This window comes from Oncorhynchus keta, chromosome 13 (genome assembly GCF_023373465.1).
Source record: "Oncorhynchus keta strain PuntledgeMale-10-30-2019 chromosome 13, Oket_V2, whole genome shotgun sequence".
NCBI classification, from domain to species: Eukaryota; Metazoa; Chordata; class Actinopteri; order Salmoniformes; family Salmonidae; genus Oncorhynchus; species Oncorhynchus keta.
Window position 1 is genome coordinate 44,677,031 of NC_068433.1, and position 22,217 is coordinate 44,699,247.

Below are 22,217 nucleotides of genomic sequence, written 5' to 3' on the forward strand. Positions count from 1 at the left end.
GCTGAAATAAACAAATCCACTAATTTGAAGGGGTGTCCACATACAGTACACTATATAAACATAAGTATGTACATAAAGGTAGGGTAAAGTGACTAGGCATCAGGATAGATAAGAGTAAAATAGAGTAGCAGCAGCAAATTATGTGTAAAACTGTGTGTGTGAGCGCGAGAGTGCGTGTGAGTGTAATGTGGATGTTGTGTCGTCCTGCGTGTGTGTGGGCATATGTAGTTTACGTGAATGTGCAAGTGTCAATGTAGTGTGTGTGAGTGTGTATACTAACCAAGACGTTTACTGAAAACGGTATAGCCTAATAATTCTCTCATTTGATTGTCGTCTTTCTCTCTGAACGACCAGACCAGTGCTGTCGTGACCCAGATATAGGCCTGCTGCAATGGGAGTGCTGTAGTGTGAGAGCACAGAGAGGTGGTTAACCACAAACACACACATGGTTAACTCTTCTTCCTCTACGCGTTCTTTCCCAGGCCTGTACAGTCGATCACAGCTGAGTCCTGACAAACAATACTACTGCTCTATATGAATGGAGTTATGTAGGTCAAGACATGGAAATGACCAAAGCCATTTAGAAGATGACAAAATACTGTAGTTGCCAGCTCTCACTCTTAATATTGGGCTGTTATGTTCTCAAAAGATTGACTATTGCATTCACTGTTAAAATACATTCAAATCATGGACTGACTTCAGAAGTTCGCCTGAAATTGCCACTTGTACATGAGTTTAAACAACTCTGCATTTTTTTTTATTTAAACCAGTTAAATAGTTGTTTACTCCTCTGCAATCAAAATGTATCCAGTTTGTTTTCAGATACAGCTGCGAAAAGGGAAAAATCATGCAAAACAGACGTTAGAAATTGGGTTGCCAAGCAACCCTTTGAGGTAGCAGTTGATTAAACTGCTTTTCAGACTGGCTCAATCGAAAGTGTCAGAGTTGGTGTGTGTATGTGCTATTCAATTAATTCAACTGTGCCCGTAACAGAACATTGGTGAAGCACGACTCGTCTTACTGCTGTGAAATACTCTCATCTGAATATGTACTGCTTGTATTCAATTAAATGTATATTACATTAATAACATGCTACGGTTTTGGAAATAAAACAGGCAAATCCAATCAGTGGTGGAAGGGTTATTACTACCTATGTACAGTACTTCCTGTGAGTTTATACATGGTTTAAAACATTGTAAAAAAACACCTTTGATGAATTCTTCATCTCTATAAACACTAGAAAACAAAGCGTCATTACAAAAATTCTGTAGAAATTTATTTTCTTATCAACACTTATCAAAAATATCTGCACCGCGTTTTGCATAGATGGATACAATATATTTTACACATCTGTTTACATGATTGTTAGAACAACTTATTAAAAAGTGAAAAGGGAAAAAAAAAAAAACTATTTCAGGACTTTGGTCACATTGTAGATACTACCAACAAACGATCTACTTCTAAGCAACAGACTATCTGTTGATAAGCAACTGCTTGCTACGGTTAGGGTTATTTTTAGAATAAGGGTTAGTAGTTAGTTGAAATGTTACTGATAGCCTGTAGAGCATCTACAGACAGACTATTCAAATAAAGTGTAACCAGGCTTTTTTACAACAACAGAAACTGCAGCAGACCTTCTATTTCCCGATGCACACAAGAAGAAACAAAAGGGATCATTTAATAGCAGGACTCAATTACTATTGACTGGAATAACTCATGAACATCCTTAAATCCATTTTTGGAACCAAAGACTTGGACATTTCAATAGCCTATCAACTCTAAATATATTTGTCTTACATCCAAATAAGATATCTATTCAATAAGGAATACAATAAATATTGCAAATATATTATTGTAGGTTACTAACCAATTTTCGGTAATCAAATATATTAACCTAATTTACTTAAATATAACTAAGAGAGAAAACATTGAACAAATATTTAATAACATTTGTTCATAACTTAAAACGCTGTCAGGGCCATTAGTCTCAAACAGCATGTAAAAAAAAATACGATTTCCCCCCCCAAAATAATCCTTGATTTCAAAATGTTCCAAGAAAATAATCCTCAATTTCGATCAGCTTCTTCACAGATCTGTATTCCATATGGATCGACTCATATGTATCGTACTCAACTATTCACAGTTGACTGATCCTTCCACACAGTACTATGGAAATCTGAACCTTCAAGCCAATCTCTGCCTGTTGTCGCAGATGATGGTGACGTCCTGAGCTCCGTATCCTCTTCTGCTTCCTCTGACATCACGTCCTTCTCTATGTGACATCAGTAATCCACGGAAAAGTGACCAGGTAATCCTTGTCCAGAATTTAAGAATTCCTAAGCGACAGCATTACCAGTTTTCCCACTTTCTTCCCAGCCTTCCAGACCAGGTAATCCCAGACTTGGCATTAATCGAAATCATCTCTCCTCCTCTTCCTCAGATGAAGGTGTACTGGGTCATCTCCAGACAGCCTGTGCCCTACAGGGTAAAGGTGCCAGGTGAGATACCCAGGATCAATTGGCGTACTGGGCATAGAAGGCCACCTTGACCCTCTCTATCTGGTGACACAGCTTGATGGCTGGACCCAACTTCAGCTCCATACACTCCTGGACTGTAGGCAGGGTCAGCAACAACAACGCCTGGCCATCTATGTCCTGCAGAGAGAATGTGAGAATAAGATAAGAAAGAGATAATAAGGAGAGAGACAGAGAATAAGGACAGACACAGAGAGAGATAATATGGACAGAGAGACAGAGAATAAGGACAGACACAGAGAGAGATAATATGGACAGAGAGACAGAGAATAAGGACAGAGAGACAGAGAATAAGGATAGAGACAGAGAGAGATAATAAGGAGAGAGACAGAGAATAAGGACAGACACAGAGAGAGATAATATGGACAGAGAGACAGAGAATAAGGACAGAGACAGAGAGAGATAATATGGACAGAGACAGAGAATAAGGACAGACACAGAGAGAGATAATATGGACAGAGAGAGAGAGAATAAGAACAGAGAGACAGAGAATAAGGACAGAGACAGATAATACAGACAGAGAGACAGAGAATAAGGACAGAGACAGAGAGATAATATGGACAGAGAGACAGAGACAGAGAATAAGGACAGAGACAGAGAATAAGGACAGACAGATAATACGGACAGAAAGACAGAGAATACGGACAGAGAGACAGAGAATAAGGACAGAGACAGATAATATGAACAGAGACAGAGAATAAGGACAGAGACAGATAATATGAGCAGAGAGACAGAGAATAAGGACAGAGACAGATAATATGAGCAGAGAGACAGAGAATAAGGACAGAGACAGATAATATGAGCAGAGAGACATAGAATAAGGACAGAGACAGATAATATGAACAGAGAGACAGAGAATAAGGACAGAGACAGATAATATGAACAGAGAGACAGAGAATAAGGACAGAGACAGATAATATGAACAGAGAGACAGAGAATAAGGACAGAGACAGATAATACAAGCAGAGAGACAGAGAATAAGGACAGAGAGACAGAGAATAAGGACAGAGACAGATAATACGGACAGAGAGACAGAGAATAAGGACATAGACAGAGAATAAGGACAGAGACAGAGAATAAGGACAGAGAGACAGAGAATAAGGACAGAGACAGATAATACGAGCAGAGAGACAGAGAATAAGGACAGAGAGACAGAGAATAAGGACAGAGACAGATAATATGAGCAGAGAGACAGAGAATAAGGACAGAGACAGATAATATGAGCAGAGAGACAGAGAATAAGGACAGAGACAGATAATACGAGCAGAGAGACAGAGAATAAGGACAGAGAGACAGAGACAGATAATACGGACAGAGAGACAGAGAATAAGGACATAGACAGAGAATAAGGACAGAGACAGAGAATAAGGACAGAGACAGAGAATAAGGACAGAGACAGAGAGACAATATGGACAGAGAGACAGAGCCAGAGAATAAGGACAGAGACAGAGAGATAATATGGACAGAGAGACAGAGACAGAGAATAAGGACAGACAGATAATACGGACAGAGAAGGAGAATAAGGACAGAGAGACAGAGTATAAGGACAGAGACAGAGAATAAGGACAGAGACAGAGAATAAGGACAGACAGATAATACGGACAGAAAGACAGAGAATAAGGACAGAGACAGAGAATAAGGACAGAGACAGATAATATGAGCAGAGAGACAGAGAATAAGGACAGAGACAGATAATACGAGCAGAGAGACAGAGAATAAGGACAGAGAGACAGAGAATAAGGACAGAGACAGAGAATAAGGACAGAGAGACAGAGAGATAATATGGACAGAGACAGATAATACGAGCAGAGAGACAGAGAATAAGGACAGAGAGACAGAGAATAAGGACAGAGACAGAGAATAAGGACAGAGACAGATAATATGAGCAGAGAGACAGAGAATAAGGGCAGAGACAGATAATACGAGCAGAGAGACAGAGAATAAGGACAGAGAGACAGAGAATAAGGACAGAGACAGAGAATAAGGACAGAGACAGAGAATAAGGACAGAGACAGATAATACGAACAGAGAGAGAGAATAAGGACAGAGAGACAGAGAATAAGGACAGAGACAGAGAATAAGGACAGAGAGACAGAGAATAAGGACAGAGACAGATAATACGAACAGAGAGACAGAGAATAAGGACAGAGAGACAGAGAATAAGGACAGAGACAGAGGCAGATAATACAGATAGAGAGAAAGAGAATAAGGACAGAGAGACAGAGAGAGGAAATGATGGCATTGTTAATGATAACGTAAAGAGAGAGTCTGTATATCAAACAAGAAAGTGTGTTGTTTTGGGGACGTGTGTGTGTCTGCATGTATTTCAGAGTGTGTGCAAGCCTGGCCTGCTGAGGAGTGATGGACTCCATCCTAGCTGGAGGAGTGCCCTCATCATATCTATGAACATAGACAGGACTCTAAGTCCTCTAGCTCCACAATGAGATAGGGTACAGGCCAGGCAGCAGCCTGTTAGCCAGCTAAGTGGAGTCTGTGGAGTCGCCTTAGCAATATCACTAGAATAAAGACCTCCTCCATTCCTGTCATTATTGAAAGAGATTGTGATACCTCACATCTCAAAATAGGGCTACTTAATGTTAGATCCCTCACTTCCAAGGCAGTTAGTCAATGAACTAATCACTGATCATAATCTTGATGTGATTGGACTGAAACATGGCTTAAGCCTGATGAATTTACTGTGTTAAATGAGACCTCTCCTCCTGGTTACACTAGTGACCATATGCCCCGTGCATCCCGCAAAGGCGGAGATGTTGCTACCATTTACGATAGCAAATCTCAATTTATCCCACAAAAATGACTTGAGTTTTCATCTTTTGAGCTTCCAGTCATGAAATCTATGCAGTCTACTAAATCACTTTTTATAGTTACTGTTTACAGGCCTCCTCATGAAATCTATGCAGTCTACTAAATCACTTTTTATAGTTACTGTTTACAGTAACTACATACAACATTACTCACTGAGTTCCCTGAATTCCTATCGGACCTTGTAGTCATGGCAGAAAATATTCACATTTTTGGTGACTTTGATATGGAAAAGTCCACAGACCCAATCCAAAAGGCTTTCGGAGCAATAATCGACTCAGTGGGTTTTGTCCAACATGTCTCCGGACCTACTCACTGCCACAGTCATATTCTGGAACTAGTTTTGTCCCATGGAATAAATGTTGTGGATCTTAATGTTTTTCCTCATAATCCTGGACTATTGGACCACATTTTATTACGTTTGCAATCACAACAAATAATCTGCTTAGACCCCAACCAAGGATTATCAAAAGCCGAGCTTTCATTTTCTCGGACAACCCAAAGATTCTTAGATGCCCTTCCAGACTCCCTCCACCTACACAAGGATGTCAGAGTACAAAAATCAGTTAACCACCTAACTGAGGAACTAAATTTAACTTTGCGTAATACCCTAGATACAGTCACACCCCTAAAAACAAAAAAACATTTGCCATAAGAAACTTCCTCCCTGGTATACAGAAAACACCCGAACCCTGAAGCAAGCTTCCAGAAAATTGAAACGGAAATGGCTCTACACCAAACTGGAAGTCTTCCGACTAGCTTGGAGAGACAGTACCGTGCGATATCGAAGAGCCCTCACTGCTGCTCGATCATCCTATTTTCCAGCTAAATTGAAGAGTCTAAAATGTATTTTTGATACTGTCGCAAAGCTAACTAAGAAGCAGCATTTCCCAAGAGAGGATGGCTTTCACTTCAGCAGTGATAAATTCATGAACTTCTTCGACGAAAAGATCATGATCATTAGAAAGAAAATGATGGACTCCTCTTTAAATCTGCGTATTTCTCCAAAGCTCAGTTGTCTCGTCCCGTGTCTGCACAACACTGCCAGGACCTTGACCTTAGTGCTGCTTTTGATACCACAACATTCTTTTGGAGAGATTGGAAACCCAAATCGGTCGACACGGACAGGTTCTGGCCTGGTTTAGATATTATCTGTCGGAAAGATATCAGCTTGTGTCTCTGGATGGTTTGTCCTCTGACAAATCAACTGTAAATGTCGGTGTTCCTCAAGGTTCCGTTTTAGGACCACTATTGTTTGTTTTCACTATATACTTTACCTCTTGGTGATGTGATTTGGAAACGCCATGTTAACTTTCACTGCTTTGCGGACGATACAAAGCTGTACATTTCGATGAAACATGATGAAGCCCCAAAATTGCCCTCCCTCAGACATAAGGAAGTGAATGGCGGTAAATGTTTTACTTTTAAACTTGGACAAAACAGAGATGCTAGTTCTAGGTCCCAAGAAACAAAAAGATCTTCTGTTGGATCTGACAATTAATCTTAATGGTTGTACAGTCGTCTCAAATAAAACTGAAGGACCTCGGCGTTACTCTGGACCCTGATCTCTCTTTTGATGAACATATCAAGACTGTTTCAAGGACAACTTTTTTCCATCTTCGTAACATGGCAAAAATCTGAAACTTTGTCCGAAAACGATGCAGAAAAATTCATCCGTGCTTTTGTCACTTATACAGTAGATTAGACTACTGCAATGCTCTACTTTCTGGCTACCCAGATAAAGCACTAAATAAACTTCAGTTAGTGCTAAATACGGCTGCTAGAATCTTGACTAGAACCAAAAAATGTGATCATGTTACTCCAGTGCTAGCCTCTCTACACTGGCTTCCTGTTAAAGGCAAGGGCTGATTTCAAGGTTTTACTGCTAAAATACAAAGCTCCTACCTATCGTTACGATTTGGTCCTGACGTACATACCTACACGTACGCTACAGTCACAAGACGCAGGCCTCCTTATTATCCCTAGAATTTCTAAGTAAACAGCTGGAGGCAGGGCTTTCTACTATAGAGCTCACTATTTATGGAATGGTCTGCCTACCAATGTGAGAGATGCAGACTCGGTCTCGACCTTTAAGTCTTTATTGAAGACTCATCTCTTCAGTAGGTCCTATGACTGAGTGTAGTCTGGCCCAGGGGTGTGAAGATCAACGGAAAGTCACTGTTGCGATGAACCGCCCTTGCTGTCTCTGCCTGGCCGGTTCCCCTCTCTCCACTGGGATTCTCTGCCTCTAACCCTATTACAGGGGGCTGAGTCACTGGCTTACTGGTGCTCTTCCATTCCGTCCCTAGGAGGGGTGCGTCACACGAGTGGGATGAGTCACTGATGTGATCTTCCTGTCCGCGTTGGCGCCCCCTTTGGGTTCGTGCTGTGGGGGAGATCTTCGTGGGCTATACTCGGCCTTGTCTCAGGATGGTACGTTGGTGGTTGAAGATATCCCTCTAGTGGTGTGGGGGCTGTGCTTTGGCAAAGTGGTGGGGTTATATCCTTCCTGTTTGGCCCTGTCTGGGGGTATCATAGGATGGGGTCACGGTGTCTCCCGACCCCTCCTGTCTCAGCCTCCAGTATTTATGCTGCAGTAGTTTATGTGTCGGGGGGCTAGGGTCAGTCTGTTATATATGGAGTATTTCTCCTGTCTAATCCGGTGTGTTGTGTGAATTTAAGTATGCTCTCTCTAATTCTCTCTCCCCCTCTTCTCTCGGAGGACCTGAGCCCTAGGACCATGCCTTAGGACTACCTGGCCTAATGACTCCTTGCTGCTAGTTCCTGCCTTTCTAGGGAATTTTTCCTAGCCACCGTGCTTCTACACCTGCATTGCTTGCTGTTTGGGGTTTTAGGCCGGGTTTCTGTACAGCACTTTGTGACATCGGCTGATGTAAAAAGGGCTTTATAAATACATTTGACTGGTTGTGTGTACCTGCTCCTGGAAGATGTTGGCGAGAGCAGCACAGTCGGTGGAGGTGATGAAGGTGACCACGTCTTCTACGGACCACTCCAGAGGGTTACTCTTCAACACCAGCTGGCACTCCGCCTCACTACACTCCACCTGGAGGGCCACAGGACACAAAGATTCATCTACATACAGGACCTTTATCGACTGGATATGACAGCCGGACGCCATTCACTGACCATATCTGGGCCACCCGGCCACCAGGGAGCCAAAGAACCCATCAAATACTAAATCACATCTTCATTATTGTGGGTCTGTGTATGTGTGTGTCTCTGCGTGTAGCATTCTCTCTCTCACCTGCATCTCCTGTCTCTTGGGTGGGTGGTACTTGCTCTCCTGGTTATATGACAGGGACCGAGTGCTCCGCCTCCTGCTTTCAGGACCCTCACGGCTGCTCGAAGCTACGCCGGTATGGGTGGCCCTGCGTAGCGTCACGGCGCGCCGCGGCCGGCTGTTAGCCACCTCCACAGAGGACGTGTCTGTGTGGTCCTCGCGCGGCTCAGAGCTGGTGCCTTCTTCACTGCCCGACTGCAACATAAGATAATCTTCGTCCTCGTCTTCATCACTGTCCTGAAGGGAGTTATAGGGTCAATCTTAGTGCAGTGACAATCAAGTCCATAGAGAGAGAAAGACACATGGAGGGAGAGAGAAGAGAGGAGAGAGGAGAGAGGAGAGAGAGAGAGGAGAGAGGAGAGGAGAGAGGAGAGAGGAGAGAGGAGAGAGAGGAGAGAGGAGAGAGGAGGAGAGAGAGGAGAGAGGAGAGAGGGAGAGAGGAGAGAGGAGAGAGGAGAGAGAGAGAGAGAGAGAGAGAGAGAGAGAGAAAACACACGAAAACAGAGACGCACTGAGAAAGAGAGCAAGAGAGAGAGACAAAGAGAGAAAGACACACGGAGAGAGAAAGAGACACATGGAGAAAAAGAGAGAGAGAGAGACACGGAGAGAGCGAGAAAGAAAATGAAAAAGAGAGGGGGAGGGGAACACAGCCTTCACTCTTACACAGGAGAGAAAGAGACGCGGAGAGAGCGACAGACAGACCGACATAGATGGAGAGCTCTGTCAGACCTGTGGTGACCCTGCAGGAGTGTAGTCCACTGCAGACGAGCGCCGTTTCTTCTGGACAAAGATGGCCTTCCTCTTCTTCCTGCGTCGTGTGGGTTTGGCCTCCAGACTCTCCTCTCCTCCAAACGGCTTAGACAGCTTCTTCTTCTTACCGTAGTAATACGCTGGGGACACAACACTCAACACAGTTCATATGGGCTCAATTCTGATGCAGGTTAGCTATTCATTTAAAAGGGGGTTTAATCAAACAAATGGCTGTGTGTATTTTCGTGTGTGTGTGTGTGTGTGTTTTTTGTGACAGACACACAAACTCACACTTGTAGAAAATTACTGTATTTGTTCGCGCACGCACACACCAACCTACAAACATATATGAAGTTGATCTTAGTTCCCATTAACAGAAACCCACACATGAACACACAAGTAGAGTAACCACACCTGCACACACACTCACTATATTTGGTCTTGGTCTGCATGGAGCAGCTCTCAGGACACTGGTCTGTGACTTGGACGGGGCTGAAGAGGTTGGGACAGCACTGCAGCTTCCCACACACTTTACGACAGAAGTCTGGGATCTGCTCTGCCAGACGCACGATCCGGATGGACGATCGATACGTCTTCCCTTTGTATCTAAGGAGCGGAGAGAAACCATGTCAGCTCGGGCCAATGGTATTGTTCATACAGGACCGTAAACTCAGGACGTTCCCCAGGACCGTGTTCTGGTCTGATGTGGCTTGTCTTGTGACTTAAGTTAAAAATGGGTCCTAAATTGTCGCGCCAATCCTGGTCGAGCTCCTCCAGGTGGGACTCACTTGGCTTTGAGGGTCTCCTCGTGGCAGTCCCAGTGCTGGTCTTCCACATCCTGTAGTTCTCTCAGGACACGCCCAGGCTTGTAGGCCGCATTGATCAACATGCTCAGCACCTGCACGGGGGACACACAGGAGAACACACTTTCTTTAAAAAAAATACATTTTTTTCTCCCTAGTTTTTTTTCTCATTTTCTTTCTCCCTAGTTGTGAAGTAAAGTTTTTTTTTTACCTTTATTTAACTAGGCAAGTCAGTTAAGAACAAAAGCCAGTAGAACACAAACACACAAACCCTCAAACACACTCAAATGAGCAAGGACACACATTCACACACTCACTAGGGGGTATCTAGGGAAATTAAAGGCTGTTTTTGCTGAGTTACTGTGTGTGTGTGTGTGTGTGTGTGTGTGTGTGTGTGTGTGTGTGTGTGTGTGTGTGTGTGTGTGTGTGTGTGTGTGTGTGTAAACAGAAATGACTGACAGCTCACATTAAACTGAAGCTGCTGCTGAGAGACCGCAGGTGGTTAACAAGACATTTCCTTCTCTCCTCCCTCCCTTCCTCCCTCTCCAGTCCTTTAATTAGGCATATGCCTCACCACCTCCTCCAGAGTCTGTTGTTAGTTTTTCTGATCCCATAGGACTCTGGTCAAAAGTAGTGGGAATAGATGCAACCAGTATGTTGATGTTCCTCTACCTACCTCTTTGAGGACCAGAGTGCATTTCCCCGGCCCTACAGCCTGTGGCAGCTCAGCGATGCGCCCCTTGTTCAGGTAAGGGCCAGAGAAACAGCGGTGGTTCACGTAGATCCTGGAGCAACAGTATCTCCCATTGGCTGAGCCTGGGGAGGAGAGAGAGAAGCATCATGGGACATCTGACAATCCTCCAATGACAGACAGGTATAAGATTGTCAGGCAGCCTATTAAGTTCAATCTCTTGATAGTGAAAAAAATAATTGGACTTCTATATAGTCTATCAGAATCGGGCTGTGTTTAGACAGGCAGCCCAATTCTGATAGATGTTCTTACTAATTGGCCTTTTGACCGATCAGATCTGAAAAAGATCTGATGTAAAAAGATCTGATGTGACTGTTCAAAAGACAAATGAGTGGAAAAAAAGATCAGAATTGGGCTACCTGTGTAAAAGCAGCCTAACACTTACATTATGAATGAGCTGTTCTAAAAATCCAATGGCTTGTTAACGAGGCTTGTATTAGAGGTGTGCTGCACATAATGTAGTGTGATGCCACACCTCGGTTTACACTTTGTTACTCATACACATGGAATTGCACAGCTCCGGTTGAATAGTAATTAGACAAATGATAAATATGCATGAGCGGAATTTAGAAGGACATGCGTCTCTTATGGACATCATACTGATGCACCTCCCCACACACACAATAAACAAAGCATTGGCACACACACACCCTTAAAACATAACATTGGCCGTGTAAAATGTTGAGAGGAGTGCTAACAGAAGTGTTATATTGATCAATATGTAGCAGTTTGTCAGAACGCAACACTTCTCTGAGAGCTGTGAGGTACCAATCAGCGATTGTGAAGAGCAACTGTTAGACGAATGTTGTTTGCTCATCAATATGAATCTGCTTTGAAACAGGTGTGGCTAGCATACACACACACACACACACACACACACACACACACACACACACACACACACACACACACACACACACACACACACACACACACACACACACACACACACACACACACACACACACACACACACACACACACACACACACACAACAGGGCTTTTCCATGTTAATCATTAACTCTCATTTTCATTAATAGCTGTAAATAAATCATCACATAAAGTTGATGTCGGAAGTTTACATACACCTTAGCCAAATACATTTAAACTCAGTTTTTCACAATTCCTGACATTTAATCCAAGTAAATATTACATGTCTTAGGTCAGTTAGGATCACCGCTTTATTTTAAGAATGTGAAATGTCAGAATAATAATAGAGATAATAATTTATTTCAGCTTTTATTTCTTTCATCACATTCCCAGTGGGTCAGAAGTTTACATACACTCAATTAGTATTTGGTAGCATTGCCTTTAAATTGTTTAATTTGGGTCAAACGTTTCAGGTAGCCTTCCACAAGCTTCCCACAATAAATTGGGTGAATTTTGACCCATTCCTTCTGACAGATCTGGTGTAACTGAGTCAGATTTGTAGACCTCCTTGCTCACACACACTTTATCAGTTCTGCCCACAAACTTTCTATAGAATTGAGGTCAGGGCTTTGTGATGGCCACTCCCAATACCTTAAGTTTGTTGTCCTTAAGCCATTTTGCCACAACTTTGGAAGTGTGCTTGGGGTCATTGTCCATTTGGAAGACCCATTTGCGACCAAGCTTTAACTTCCTGACTGACGTCTTGAGATGTTGCTTCAACATGATGCTGCCACCCACGTGCTTCACGGTTGGGATGGTGTTCTTCAGCTTGCAAGCCTCACCCTTTTTCCTCCAAACATAAAGATGGTCATTATGGCCAAACAGTCCTATTTTTGTTTCATCAGACCAGAGGACATTTGTCCAAAAAGTACGATCTTTGTCCCCATGTGCAGTTGCAAACCGTAGTCTGGCTTTTTATGGCGGTTTTGGAGCAGTGGCTTCTTCCTTGCTAAGTGGCCTTTCAGGTTATGTCGATATAGGACTTGTTTTACTGTGGATATAGATACTTTTGTACTGGTTTCCTCCAGAATCTTCACAAGGTCATTTGCTGTTGTTCTGGGATTGATTTGCACTTTTCACACCAAAGTACATTCATCTCTAGGAGACAGAACGCGTCTCCTTCCTGAGCGGTATGACGGCTGCGTGGTCCCATGGTGTTTATACTTGCATACTATTGTTTGTACAGATGAATTTGGTACCTTCAGGTATTTGGAAATTGCTCCCAAGGATGAACCAGACTTGTGGAGGTCTACAATTTTTTCCTGAGGTGTTGGCTGATTTATTTTGATGTCAAGCAAAGAGGCACTGAGTTTGAAGGTAGGCCTTGAAATACATCCACAGGTACACCTCCAAATTACTCAAAATATGTCAATTAGCCTATCAGAAGCTTCTAAAGCCATGACATCATTTTCTGGAATTTTCCAAGCTGTTTAAAGGCACAGTCAATTTAGTGTATGTAAACTTCTGACACACTGGAATTGTGATACAGTGAATTATAAGTGAAATAATCTGTCTGTAAACAAGTACTTGTGTCATGCACAAAGTAGATGTCCTAACCGACTTGCCAAAACTATAGTTTCTTAACAAGAAATGTGTGTTTCTTGTTTTAATGACTCCAACCTTAGTGTATGTAAACTTCCGACTTCAACTGTATTTGAATTATGAGTCGTGTTTACCTGTATCCATGGCAATGGGCTCACAGAGGTTGAGAGGGATTGTCTCCACTGGTTGTGGCGGAGCCAACCTACAGACAGAATATCAATCAATCAATCAATCAATCAATCAATCAAGTGAACAGCCAAGCCATTCAATCAACGATACAGCTATTTAAGACCCAGTCAGATTTAGCTTAGTGTGATACATGTCCTTCCCTCAACACAACTGAACAACAATGGAATGAGGGATTATTGATGAATGAGTCCCTTGGGTGAGAGATATGGTAAAAGAGGTTAGATGAGAGAGGTTGACAAAGTGTTACTGAAAGCCTCATATGTCGTCTCTGAACGACCACTACCCTGATCCTTCAGAGCTGCGTTTCCCAGGCGCGACTGAAACATGTCATTTGTCAATATAATAAATCTGTCCTCTGAAAAAAATAAAAGGCCATTTCCAAGTGAACGGCTAGCTACTGTTTCGGGGGGGCGGGCTATATGGTCTGAGAGAGAGGGGCCTCGAGGCTTTTTAAGGGTATCTACTTGAGTGTGTTCTCCATCTAGGAGGTTGTATTGTAAAGTATAGGCCATGCATTTCTGTGGCTGCTGAAATGGCTTGGCAATGCATTGATTTGTTTTTAGAGTGGAATAGCAATCTGTGTGATGGAACTGTTAAAGTGCTGGATGGGGCTTTTCAAGAAGGGAATGGAACAGTGAGGGTTTTAAATTGGAGTGGTTCTCTGTAGTTTTGGAGCATCAGCGAACTTACTGCTTCTCTGGCTGGACGACGGCTATCTTCTTCTGCTGCTGGCCTGCAATCAACACAAAATAATAGGGTTTGCACTGTGTGCTCGTGTGTGTGTGTGTGTGAGAGAGAGATGCGGGGATACTTACAGACAGGCTTCAGTGGTGGAGTCAAGAGGTAAGCATTGGTCTCACACCATCCTACAGGAAAGATGTCCATGGACTCCACATCCACAATACATTCAGGGACGGACTTAGGCAGGCCTGGAGAGGGACAAAAGAGCATGGGGTAAGACAGCTGTCCACACCCACACACACACACACACACACACACACACACACACACCTTCCAGTCTGAGCCACAGCAGGCGACCCCTGACCTGTGTGATCTGAGCCACACACACCTCGGTGGGCCTGACAGGGTTAACGGCCTCCAGCCACATGTCTTTAGCGAAGCCTCGGCTCTGCCACGCCTACACACACAGACAGACAGCCAATGGGATAAAGGGCAGACAGAACAATGGATCCTTCTGACAAGACCTAAGCCACACACATTGTCTGTATAAGCATTCATTTAAAAAAAGGTGCAATATGCAGAAATCGCTCAACCATTTCCTGGTTGCTAAAATTCTAATAGTTCACCTCATTTCATTTTGTGACAAAACAGGCAGTCATTGTGTACAGAATCATTGTACCATCTAAACCGTTGTGAAATATATTTTCCATAACCCAAAAAATTGTCTTTTCAGCTGTTTTAATCTGGTATAAAATAACGAAATCTGTGAACACCAGTGCACATAGAACAGATCCAGGGCTTCTTAGACTTGCTTTCAATGATAATGACAGATCTATGACTGACATTTCTATGCGAATTTGGTCGGGTCGTCCAAAAAGTGACATAATGCAGCTTTAAGGGGGGTTGGCACAGGGACGACAAGAGGGAGGATGAGAAAGGGGAGGAGAGGGATGGAGAGAGAAGGATGAGGACAGTGAAGAGAAGATGCATGGAGAGAGGGAAGAGGAGAGGGATGGAGAGAGAAGGATGAGGACAGTGAAGAGAAGATGCATGGAGAGAGGGAAGAGGAGAGGGATGGAGAGAGAAGGATGAGGACAGTGAGGAGAAGATGCATGGAGAGAGGGAAGAGGAGAGGGATGGAGAGAGAAGGATGAGGACAGTGAGGAGAAGATGCATGGAGAGAGGGAAGAGGAGAGGGATGGAGAGAGAAGGATGAGGACAGTGAGGAGAAGATGCATGGAGAGAGGGAAGAGGAGAGGGATGGAGAGAGAAGGATGAGGACAGTGAGGAGAAGATGCATGGAGAGAGGGAAGAGGAGAGGGATGGAGAGAGAAGGATGAGGACAGTGAGGAGAAGATGCATGGAGAGAGGGAAGAGGAGAGGGATGGAGAGAGAAGGATGAGGACAGTGAGGAGAAGATGCATGGAGAGAGGGAAGAGGAGAGGGATGGAGAGAGAAGGATGAGGACAGTGAGGAGAAGATGCATGGAGAGAGGGAAGAGGAGAGGGATGGAGAGAGAAGGATGAGGACAGTGAGGAGAAGATGCATGGAGAGAGGGAAGAGGAGAGGGATGGAGAGAGAAGGATGAGGACAGTGAGGAGAAGATGCATGGAGAGAGGGAAGAGGAGAGGGATGGAGAGAGACGGATGAGGTGAGGAACTGAAGATGCATGGAGAGGGAAGGGAAGGGATGGAGAGGGATGGAGAGAAGAAGGATGGAGGACAGTGAGGAGAAGATGCATGGAGAGAGGGAAGAGGAGAGGGATGGAGAGAGAAGGATGAGGACAGTGAGGAGAAGATGCATGGAGAGGGAAGGGAAGAGGAGAGGGGATGGAGAGAGACGGATGAGGTGAGGAACTGAAGATGCATGGAGAGAGGGAAGAGGAGAGGGATGGAGAGAGAAGGATGAGGACAGTGAGGAGAAGATGCATGGAGAAGAGGGGAAGAGGAGAGGGATGGATGAGAGAAGGATGAGGACAGTGAGGAGGAGATGCATGGAGAGAGGGAAGAGGAGAGGGATGGAGAGAGACGGATGAGGTGAGGAACTGAAGATGCATGGAGAGAGGGAAGAGGAGAGGGATGGAGAGAGAAGGATGAGGACAGTGAGGAGAAGATGCATGGAGAGAGGGAAGAGGAGAGGGATGGAGAGAGAAGGATGAGGACAGTGAGGAGAAGATGCATGGAGAGAGGGAAGAGGAGAGGGATGGAGAGAGAAGGATGAGGACAGTGAAGAGAAGATGCATGGAGAGAGGGAAGAGGAGAGGGATGGAGAGAGAAGGATGAGGACAGTGAAGAGAAGATGCATGGAGAGAGGGAAGAGGAGAGGGATGGAGAGAGAAGGATGAGGACAGTGAGGAGAAGATGCATGGAGAGAGGGAAGAGGAAGAGAGGGATGGAGAGAGAAGGATGAGGACAGTGAGGAGAAGATGCATGGAGAGAGGGAAGAGGGGAGAGGGATGGAGAGAGACGGATGAGGAGGGAAGAGGAGAGGGATGAGGAACTGAAGATGCATGGAGAGAGGGAAGAGGAGAGGGATGGAGAGAGAAGGATGAGGACAGTGAGGAGAAGATGCATGGAGAGAGGGAAGAGGAGAGGGATGGAGAGAGAAGGATGAGGACAGTGAGGAGAAGATGCATGGAGAGAGGGAAGAGGAGAGGGATGGAGAGAGAAGGATGAGGACAGTGAAGAGAAGATGCATGGAGAGAGGGAAGAGGAGAGGGATGGAGAGAGACGGATGAGGTGAGGAACTGAAGATGCATGGAGAAGAGGGAAGAGGGAGAGGGATGGAGAGAGAAGGATGAGGACAGTGAGGAGAAGATGCATGGAGAGAGGGAAGAGGAGAGGGATGGAGAGAGAAGGATGAGGACAGTGAGGAGAAGATGCATGGAGAGAGGGAAGAGGAGAGGGATGGAGAGAGAAGGATGAGGACAGTGAGGAGAAGATGCATGGAGAGAGGGAAGAGGAGAGGGATGGAGAGAGAAGGATGAGGACAGTGAGGAGAAGATGCATGGAGAGAGGGAAGAGGAGAGGGATGGAGAGAGAAGGATGAGGACAGTGAGGAGAAGATGCATGGAGAGAGGGAAGAGGAGAGGGATGGAGAGAGAAGGATGAGGACAGTGAGGAGAGATGCATGGAGAGAGGGAAGAGGAGAGGGATGGAGAGAGAAGATGCGGATGAGGTGAGGAGGACTGAAGATGCATGGAGAGAGGGAAGAGGAGAGGGATGGAGAGAGAAGGATGAGGACAGTGAGGAGAAGATGCATGGAGAGAGGGAAGAGGAGAGGGATGGAGAGAGAAGGATGAGGACAGTGAGTAGAAGATGCATGGAGAGAGGGAAGAAGAGGAGAGGGATGGAGAGAGAAGATGCGGATGAGGTGAGGAACTGAAGATGCATGGAGAGAGGGAAGAGGAGAGGGATGGAGAGAGAAGGATGAGGACAGTGAGGAGAAGATGCATGGAGAGAGGGAAGAGGAGAGGGATGGAGAGAGAAGGATGAGGACAGTGAGTAGAAGATGCATGGAGAGAGGGAAGAGGAGAGGGATGGAGAGAGAAGGATGAGGACAGATGCATGGAGAGAGGGAAGAGGAGAGGGATGGAGAGAAGGATGCATGGAGAAGATGGGAAGAGGGAAGAGGAGAGGGATGGAGAGAGAAGGATGAGGACAGTGAGGAGAAGATGCATGGAGAGAGGGAAGAGGAGAGGGATGGAGAGAGACGGATGAGGTGAGGAAGATGAAGATGCATGGAGAGAGGGAAGATGCATGAGAGGGATGGAGAGAGAAGGATGAGGACAGTGAGGAGAAGATGCATGGAGAGAGGGAAGAGGAGAGGGATGGAGAGAGAAGGATGAGGACAGTGAGGAGAAGATGCATGGAGAGAGGGAAGAGGAGAGGGATGGAGAGAGACGGATGAGGTGAGGAACTGAAGATGCATGGAGAGAGGGAAGAGGAGAGGGATGGAGAGAGAAGGATGAGGACAGTGAGGAGAAGATGCATGGAGAGAGGGAAGAGGAGAGGGATGGAGAGAGAAGGATGAGGACAGTGAGGAGAAGATGCATGGAGAGAGGGAAGAGGAGAGGGATGGAGAGAGAAGGATGAGGACAGTGAGGAGAAGATGCATGGAGAGAGGGAAGAGGAGAGGGATGGAGAGAGAAGGATGAGGACAGTGAGGAGAAGATGCATGGAGAGAGGGAAGAGGAGAGGGATGGAGAGAGAAGGATGAGGACAGTGAGGAGAAGATGCATGGAGAGAGGGAAGAGGAGAGGGATGGAGAGAGACGGATGAGGTGAGGAACTGAAGATGCATGGAGAGAGGGAAGAGGAGAGGGATGGAGAGAGAAGGATGAGGACAGTGAGTAGAAGATGCATGGAGAGAGGGAAGAGGAGAGGGATGGAGAGAGAAGGATGAGGTGAGGAACTGAAGGAGGAAGGAAGCGAAAGTATCTTACGTCGGGGAAGCATGCGTCCGGGGCGGTCTCAGTCCCGCTCTGTTTCAGGTAGTCCGCCCAATCAAAGTCCTGGCTCAGGTAGCCCCTAGGCCGCTCTAGACCAATCCCGTTCTTCAGACACCACTGGACGGGGAGGATGCCCGGCGACTCAGAATGGCACACCAGGGACAGGGGTGTGGCCTCTGGAGTGAGGTCATCCACTGTGACCTGGAAGTAGTGCTCATTGTAGACCTACAGAGAGACATTATTACCATGGCTGCATTAACACATCGAAACACTTTTAAGGGTAGATTTGACTAGATTTGATACTGTTTGGTGGGGTGTGATACTGTTTGGTGAGGTTTGATACTGTTTAGTAGGGTTTGATACTGTTTAGTGGGGTTTGATACTGTTTAGTGGGGTTTGATACTGTTTGGTGGGGTTTGATACTGTTTGGTGGGGTGTGATACTGTTTGGTGGGGTGTGATACTGTTTGGTGGGGTGTGATACTGTTTGGTGGGGTTTGATACTGTTTAGTGGGGTTTGATACTGTTTAGTGGGGTTTGATACTGTTTGGTGGGGTGGTGGGGTGGTGGGGTTTGATACTGTTTGGTGGGGTTTGATACTGTTTAGTGGGGTGTGATACTGTTTGGTGGGGTGTGATACTGTTTGGTGGGGTGGTGGGGTGGTGGGGTGTGATACTGTTTAGTGGGGTGTGATACTGTTTGGTGGGGTGGTGGGGTGGTGGGGTGTGATACTGTTTAGTGGGGTTTGATACTGTTTGGTGGGGTGGTGGGGTGTGATACTGTTTAGTGGGGTTTGATACTGTTTAGTGGGGTGTGATACTGTTTGGTGGGGTGGTGGGGTGTGATACTGTTTGGTGGGGTTTGATACTGTTTGGTGGGGTGTGATACTGTTTGGTGGGGTGTGATACTGTTTGGTGGGGTGTGATACTGTTTGGTGGGGTGTGATACTGTTTGGTGGGGTGTGATACTGTTTGGTGGGGTGTGATACTGTTTGGTGGGGTGTGATACTGTTTGGTGGGGTGTGATACTGTTTGGTGGGGTGTGATACTGTTTGGTGGGGTGTGATACTGTTTGGTGGGGTGTGATACTGTTTGGTGGGGTTTGATACTGTTTGGTGGGGTGTGATACTGTTTGGTGGGGTGTGATACTGTTTGGTGGGGTGTGATACTGTTTAGTGGGGTTTGATACTGTTTAGTGGGGTTTGATACTGTTTAGTGGGGTTTGATACTGTTTGGTGGGGTGTGATACTGTTTGATAGAGTTGGTCAGGTAGGCCCACCTGTGTGACAGATACAGGGCAGATGTGGAACGGTTCCGAAGGCGACACCATCTCCAGCTTCATCCCCGTCCTGAAGGAGTGCTTGGTCAGGTCTGCATGGTCCTGAAACCACCGGGTCACCGTGGAAAACACACACCTCTTTTAACGGTCACTGCAAACAGGCTTTGTTAACAAACACTAAGTAGTGGGACGAGGCTATACAATTAAAATGTTATTACTTTGATATTACTGACTCGTCTGCTCAACCGCACAAATATGCTCGGAGTTAGAGCAAATAATAGCTATGTGAGTCTGACTAATTGTCTGTGACAGGTGTGTTTGACCTATAGGGACAGATAGAGCTGGCTAGCGTGGCCCTTTGAAACGCACAGACACCGAGGCCATCAGACAGGTCCCGTCAGATCACTGTCGTCTGTACGACAGGTACACACCCAGACTTAAGAGGGGCGTGGGAAAGGCAGCAGCTTATCACCACACCATAAAACACCCACACAATAAACACAACCACACCATAAAACACACCCACAGATAGGAGGAGAGGTGTCTGAGCCACGTAGCATAAACATTTTACAGTGACATTTGAGTAATTTAGCAGGCGCTCTTATCCAGAGTGACTTACAGTTGGTGCATTCATCTTAAGATAGCTCGGTGAGACAACACAGTCGTAGCAAGTACATTTTCCCTCAACAGAGTAGTCAGTGCTTTTGTTTACCATGGGATTTATTTATGATACTCTTTAAAGTATCAGACTTTTTTTATTTTGCGTGATTTTTTTCCGGGAGATGGGCAGTGACTCCGCTGTCCTGACATTAGGGGGAAGCTTGTTCGGCCATTGTGGAGCCAGGACAGAGAAGAGTTTCGACTGGGTTGAGTGGAATCTGATAACAACATGATATTGTCTGTTAAAATGACTGATTGGAACTCAGGGGTTTGACTACATTGATTAAGTGAGTATTTAATTTGTGTAACTGTTAAACCAGCCACCCCACATGTCCTGATAGCACACGCAGTAAGAATGGTCACGGAACTAACGAACCTGCACAAGAGTACACATGAAGTCGGTTGTGTGTAGAAGCACTTCCTGTGTCACAGGGCTACTTCCTGTGTGGCTGACCCTCACCTTAAACACCTCCAGGGGCAGTGGGTTCTTCTGGGCCTCGCTCCGCGCCGCCTCCAGGGCCTCCTGCCACTCGAGGGCGCTCTTCAGGCCACGCAACTCTGAGACGGGAGAGAGATGACAGTCAGAATGTGACTCTGAAACTCAGCATCAAATTAAAAGACCTTACAAATCTCTCCCAACTGTTTATTTAAAGGGATATATTCAGCAATGGCTCACAAAACTACCTTTAACTTCCTTCAAACTGCATGCAGACATACAAATGGTGTCCATGGGTTCATCCGACTCTGGGTTAGTAGAAAGGGCTTCATTGCCAACATCTCACACTATCCCTTTAAGAAAACCTCTCCCAGTGTTTCCCAAATGTCTTTTTGTTTTTTTTAATCAGATGCCATTTCAAGGAATACGTGTTACAACCAGATGACCCTCCCCCTCCCACTCTTGACAAACTGGCTTAACTAGAGCTACAGCTGAGACTGGATACACTCATTTGGATTTCTATCGATCATTTGGAGAGGAGATATCTAAAGCTTGGTTCCATTTTATGTTCAAACAGTCGGAGCGGTATATGTATGTCTGAAGGAACATGTTTGCGTGCCATTACAAGTGTGAGTGTGTTGCTATGATTGGGCTATTGCGTGTTCTGTGGAAAGGTGTTTTTTGACAAAGTCATCAGTTCTGTAGAAGTTGAAACTGAAAGATCTCGAATATGAACAGAGACCAACATGTTGAGTCATTCAGAGAGACAGAGAGAGACAGACAGACAGACACAGAGACACAGAGAAAGAGAGACACAGAGAGAGAGCCAGAGAGAGAGAGATAGAGAGAGAGACACACAGAGAGAGAGAGAGACACAGAGAGAGAGACACAGAGACAGACCTGAGAGACAGACCTGAGAGACAGACCCGAGAGACAGACCCGAGAGACAGACCCGAGAGACAGACCCGAGAGACCGTGGTTTATGATATTTAACAGAGAGAAGGGAAACTCCCAACTACTCTGAACGGTGTAAAACAGTCATAAAAACGTTGACACACGATAGATGATTATGTGTGGGTGTAACATTGAT

The 22,217-nt window shown here is 45.3% G+C and overlaps 1 protein-coding gene across 4 annotated transcripts in view; it reads right to left on the minus strand.

The window, feature by feature from the left end:
* Positions 1-1,254: 1,254 nt before the first annotated feature.
* The window catches only part of sfmbt2 (Scm like with four mbt domains 2), a 52,745-nt gene continuing 31,782 nt past the window's right edge, over positions 1,255-22,217 (minus strand). For 2 of the 4 annotated variants that reach the window (XM_052460278.1, XM_052460277.1), the window contains 15 exons: positions 21,152-21,249; positions 20,032-20,133; positions 18,749-18,979; positions 14,636-14,762; positions 14,440-14,553; positions 14,315-14,357; positions 13,570-13,637; positions 10,888-11,027; positions 10,197-10,306; positions 9,839-10,014; positions 9,700-9,744; positions 9,388-9,548; positions 8,623-8,895; positions 8,293-8,421; positions 1,255-2,654 (listed from right to left, as the gene is read on the minus strand). In XM_052460278.1, coding sequence (XP_052316238.1) covers positions 2,514-2,654; positions 8,293-8,421; positions 8,623-8,895; positions 9,388-9,548; positions 9,700-9,744; positions 9,839-10,014; positions 10,197-10,306; positions 10,888-11,027; positions 13,570-13,637; positions 14,315-14,357; positions 14,440-14,553; positions 14,636-14,762; positions 18,749-18,979; positions 20,032-20,133; positions 21,152-21,249 — 1,958 coding nt within the window. In that variant the 3' untranslated portion in view covers positions 1,255-2,513. The remainder of the gene's footprint in view (positions 2,655-8,292; positions 8,422-8,622; positions 8,896-9,387; positions 9,549-9,699; positions 9,745-9,838; positions 10,015-10,196; positions 10,307-10,887; positions 11,028-13,569; positions 13,638-14,314; positions 14,358-14,439; positions 14,554-14,635; positions 14,763-18,748; positions 18,980-20,031; positions 20,134-21,151; positions 21,250-22,217) is intronic. The other 2 variants (XM_052460280.1, XM_052460279.1) reach the window with 1 other exon arrangement.